At 41.4% G+C, this 5,218-nt stretch overlaps 1 protein-coding gene across 1 annotated transcript in view; it reads right to left on the bottom strand.

The window, feature by feature from the left end:
• Positions 1-5,218, bottom strand: part of NAA30 (N(alpha)-acetyltransferase 30, NatC catalytic subunit) — a 48,507-nt gene that overhangs the window by 13,500 nt on the left and 29,789 nt on the right. Inside the window, exon 2 of the mRNA XM_009893961.1 lies at positions 4,606-5,211. Coding sequence (XP_009892263.1) covers positions 4,606-5,211 — 606 coding nt within the window. The remainder of the gene's footprint in view (positions 1-4,605; positions 5,212-5,218) is intronic.

The raw sequence follows: 5,218 nt of genomic DNA, 5'->3' as shown, positions 1-5,218 counted from the left end.
TACTTTTTGCAAAATTAAACAATTGGCATTAATTTTATTAGCAAAAATGGCATTAAGTCCGTCAGCCGCAGTCTGAGTATGCATTTAATACCCAGATCCTGTGACATTTGTTCCAATTTAAAGAAGATTAAAACAACTAACTAGCCCCTGAAAAAGAAGTATTTTGTGATGCAAATGCAGCAGAACCTGTGCTACTGCAACACAGCTTCCCTTTTCGCACATGCACCAAAATCCATCCTGAAGCATCACAGAAACAGCTCTGTATGAATCCTTTGGCTTATGTTTAGCGATCATGTTACTGAACGCCATTAGAGGATACATTTAGGCTAATGGTTTTAACCTAAAGTCTGGCAGTTCAATCAGAGCTCTTTACGATACTGGGCAAATCACTAAATCGCTCTGTTTCCACTCTGTGAAACTGGACACCAGTAATTCCCTCCTGTGCAAGGGCATTGCCAGAATAACTGCACTAGCTGTTGTTACGTACTCAGATGCTGCAATACCTGAAGTTTTCACAAAGCTTCTGACAGTGAGAAGTAGCGCAGCGAACCTGTGTCTGAAACCACCACTGTACCTAAGAGGAAACTGGAATACAGAGTTTGCAAATTGGGAATGGATGTTAATAGAATTTCTTTCTAAGTCTGCCACAAGGCTAGGAAGGCTTCCCAGACAGTTTCCTAGCTTTTCTGGTTCTTTTATGCCCCAAGTTTTCTGCAAGTGAAAAACAGGGGCGATGTCTTGCAAGTCTTCATGTTGAAATTAAGTACGCTTAGACTCTTCAATAAAATCCAATTAAAAAAAAAAAGAAAAAAGCAAAGCATTAGTATAAAACAAGATCTTAACTGCAGTCATTTAGGATTTACAACACATCTAAAACCACTTACATGGAATTAATAGGTTATTTTTAAACTTGTGAAAGTTTAAATTATAAATGCTGCTATAGCTAGTGGCAAAGTTAAGAACCCAATAAAAGCACATTTTCCAGATTTTTCTTAAAAGGCAGCTGAGTAGTGCAGTATTGTGAATTACAGGAGAGGTTACAACACTCAGCCAGGACTCTGCTTTATTACATCCTGTCTTATCCAAGATTTGGCAGAGAGCAAGGTTTCCTAAGATCACCTCTCCCACGCTAAAGTATTTTGAAAACAATTTTCTGAAATATTTAATGTATCAGTTTTAAATGGAAGTTTTAGAACTTTAACACCGCTAAGACTAGAAACCGCAAAAAAACACTTTAAAAGGAAGCTACAACTTTGAAAATGCAGTTACAACGCGTATGGGGACAGAGCTGTAGTGATGCTTAAAAATGCTTCACATGAAACAAAGATAGCCCCTTCCTCTGTCATTTTTTGACAGAGGAGTGGTTAACGCAGGTAATTTGAAGAGAAATTGGGCTGACATAGCTGCTGGGAATAAGTAAAAACTAGGCATTTAGAGGGCATTCACACCTAGCACACAGTGTGAACCTGCTCTTCCAAAGGCAGGCTACACCCAAGCTGAGGCAGACAGTTGCAGTTTATAGAGGAGAAGGTTATTACCTTGCAACAGCTCAGTCAGATAATGCTGCAGCGTAAGGCATCAGAACTGACCATCAAGTATTCCCAACCTGTTACCTCTAAAGTCAGGAAGACAGTTACACGGATGAATTTGACATTGAAGTGAAAAGATTTTGAAGATTCCTAGTATCTCCAGGTCCTTTTAAAGCGGAATGTGAACTTCTCTTTTGAGTGTACAGTTTAGAAGTGGTTTGATACAGCAAAACCACGCTACTGACTAGTTAGGATTGGTCCTATGCCTTCCCTAGAGCTATGCATTCTCACCTCTTCCAACCCGGTGCCTGTGACATCCTACTAGTTTGGAGCCTTAAAACAACAAAAAGCTTACCCTAAAACACATACACACACTTAGAAATATACGGTGGGGGGGGGGGCTACCTTAGCTTCCCAAATCAGAGAAACATGAGGGTTGGCACAAGCCAGGAAGAGACAGCTGAACAGAAAGGAAGAGCGAGCAGCCCTCTTGGTTGCACAAGCCGTTAGAGCAACGGTGCACCTCAGGAAGGCCAAGCCAAAACTCAACGAGTTTCAAACCCATGAGATAATCACCATCAGGAACAATCTTAATAAAGACCCCAGAAAACAGCTCTGCATTGTCAGGTACCCAAAATGCTAGATAGCAAAATTACGGTGTTTAAGACACTTTACTGAACAAGTATCAGCCAGGGACAATTGCTGATCATTTATGGAAAACACACATCCCATCTTCAAATTTAAATGGTGGCAGTACTTTCCCCTCACACGTTGAGAAAGGGAAGGCAGCTCACGAAAGTGCAATGAAGACAGGTGAGTTTGCATTGGGAAGACTTTAAAAAATGGTGATGTTGAAATTCAGTAAAGGAACTGATTGAACCCCTACAGATGTTTTTTTCAAATACAATCAAACTGCAGTGTGAACCCTCTCCCCAAGACCAATCAAAACCAAAAACCAGAAGGGTGTGAGGCCACTAGGCATTAAAGACAAATGATTCTGTGAGATCAAGCACTATGCTCCTGTTCACCATCCTGACACTGTTCTTGCCAATTGGAATATGCAGTCCCTGACTGAAGATAAATATTTTACAGAGACTTATGAGATAGAAGTAGTTCAGGAATCCATTAACTGCAAGAGCAAATTAAATTTTATAGAACAGAAAGTCTTCAAGACAACCTCGAAAAAACAAACCTTAAAATACTAATCCAGTCACAAAACACACCCATCAAATTTGACTCAACATATTGCAAAAGTTTCAAATTATTAAGTAGATAACAATTTGCTAACAGCTTCAGACATTCATGGCCACATATTCTTCTCTACAGTTTTATGTACTTTACATTCTTCCACCCTTCAAAAAAATGGCAAATTGAGTAGAATTACACAGAGCTCAAGTAAAGTTTTGTTGATTTTCCAAGGCTATTAAAAAAAGAAGCTGTCACTATAAAATAAGCTTAAGACAGTTTCTTTTACCTGAGTGATACCTTATTCTTTGAATGCACTTGTTCAAATTAAATATTAGAAATCTTCTGGTTTAGTGCTGTCAAACAATGTGCCATTGATCTTTTCCTAACAAAATTCTGAGGTTACTCCCTGACAAAAAAAAAAAAAAAAAAGATTTAAAGTCTAACCAGATGCACTGGGATCTAACATTGCCTTGGCATTAACAGCAATACACTTGATGCTGAAACTATGGACTTTTGTAGTTCACAAGCATTTCTTTTCAGTATGAGTTAAATCAGTCACACGCATAGCTCAGTGCTTGAAAAACACCATTCTGCTCTGATCAGCATCGTTATAATGGCAAACATGACTTTGCATCAAAACAATGTTTTCAAATATTTTTTGTATTCCTATTTTGTTCCAGAAGGTAATGCTTTGCTCAGCTTCATATAATCCTACTGTATTCCCTCTTCAGGGTTTTAAGAGGCACAGTTCTGAAAATCCTCTATAAATCATATAAATCCCGCTATAAATTATACCAGACCCTAAACCGAGAACATTCAGGAAGTTTAAGGCCAGATGGAGTCCATTAGCCTCACCTCCTGTACTCATATCCTATTAAAATTTTACAGAGATACTCCTGAATTGAAGGGCGTCTTGGCTCTGGCTAAATCATACCTTTCAGAGAGGGGTCCAGGCTTGATTAAAAGATCAAGAGAGAAGAATTCATCATTTACCTTAGCAAGGAAGTGCCATACACTCCCATAAGTGTTCTGTTTTGCAGACATAAGTTTTCATATGAGTAAATCAAACACAGCAAAGCTCCCACTATGCACGTATACCCCTCAGGCCAACTTACACTCAGTTTCATACACCTGTGGACAGATTAGCATCCTAAAAGCATGCTTTTCAACTGACACACAGGTTCTGCCATAAGAAATGCTAAACATTTAGAAAGACAGGGTGACAGCTAAATCAATCTTTTCAACAGTGCAGTAGGAAGAATCTAAAACTAAATACATCATTAGTACAGCAAGACAATCTAAGCAGCATGAAAATTTCTGCATGCTGCATGCACTACCACACCCGTAAGAAGCAATACAGTTGTAGTGGTCTTTTTAAAAGCTAGTAGATCAAAAAGTTTAAAAAAAACTTTAACAGCATCTCTCCACCAATCACTTAACATTTATATGCTAGCCATGCTGAAGACTGTTTTAAAACCATTGTGCAAGAATTACTAAGGACTCACAAGACACTAGTGGGCTAAGTACTTTTTCAAATACAAACCTAGGAACTGAGACAGAATGATAAAATGCGCTACCAAAGGTCACAAAAGTCAATGTCAAAACCAAGATTAGAAGCCTTGAATTCCTGGATCCTAGCCCTGTGCTCAAACCCCACCACTTAAAACATCTCTTAACGAATGTAAGAACTTCAGTCCTATGCTTTACTTATATATGCGCAGGTCACAGGGGGACTTCATTAGGAAGACAGGTACTTCCAAAAAAGCTTGGTCTTACCCAGAAAAAGATTATTAGAAGTAATTTCCGCGGATGTCAACCCTTTAATCGTCTCCTCCCCAGCCCCAAACCACTCCCAATTTCTGCCCTCCCTGCCCCCTCTGGCACTTACCAAAAAGCAAAGTTGTGGCCAGTTGTGGATAAAATACCTATATGTGTAAATGGAGTAGGGTTCAGACAGATCTTTGGTGATCAGTCTCATGATATCGGGCATCTGCAGCTCTGACTCATATCGGACGTATCGTATCGTTAGGTCCTCCTCGGGCTGAGAGTCCGTCCCCGAGCCTTTCAAACTGCAAGCTGCTGCTAAGGACCTGGAAAGTAGCAGCAGGGACTCCTCCTCCTCCCCTCCTTCATCCCCCTCCTCCTGCTCTTCCTCCTCCAAGCCAGTCCCTCCTGCCAGTCCATTGCGGGCTGCAGTCTTAGCAGCAGTCGTAGTTGTGGCAGCAGTCTGGCTCCTGTCCCCTGTTGCTGCTGCTGGGGGAGAAGGAGGAGGAGAGGGTGCAGTCCTTCCCTGGGGAGGGAGGTGATTGGTAAGGGGGGATGAGCACGGTGTTGTGGTCGGGGGCGATGACTGCTGCTGCTGTCCGGAGCCCATTGTTTTGCTGGCTCGCTTGTTCTCCAGCCCCTCGGGGGCTGCCCCTGCCTCCGAGCTGAGGATCTTGCTCTTGAGGGAGGCCCGCAGGTGCCGCAGCTCGGGGCTGATGAGGCCGTTGAGCTGGTGG

The sequence above is a fragment of the Charadrius vociferus genome, unplaced genomic scaffold (assembly GCF_000708025.1).
Source record: "Charadrius vociferus isolate BGI_N301 unplaced genomic scaffold, ASM70802v2 scaffold49, whole genome shotgun sequence".
NCBI lineage: Eukaryota > Metazoa > Chordata > Aves > Charadriiformes > Charadriidae > Charadrius > Charadrius vociferus.
The sequence above is the reverse complement of the archived record's forward strand: the minus strand, read 5'-3'. Positions and strand labels throughout refer to the sequence as shown.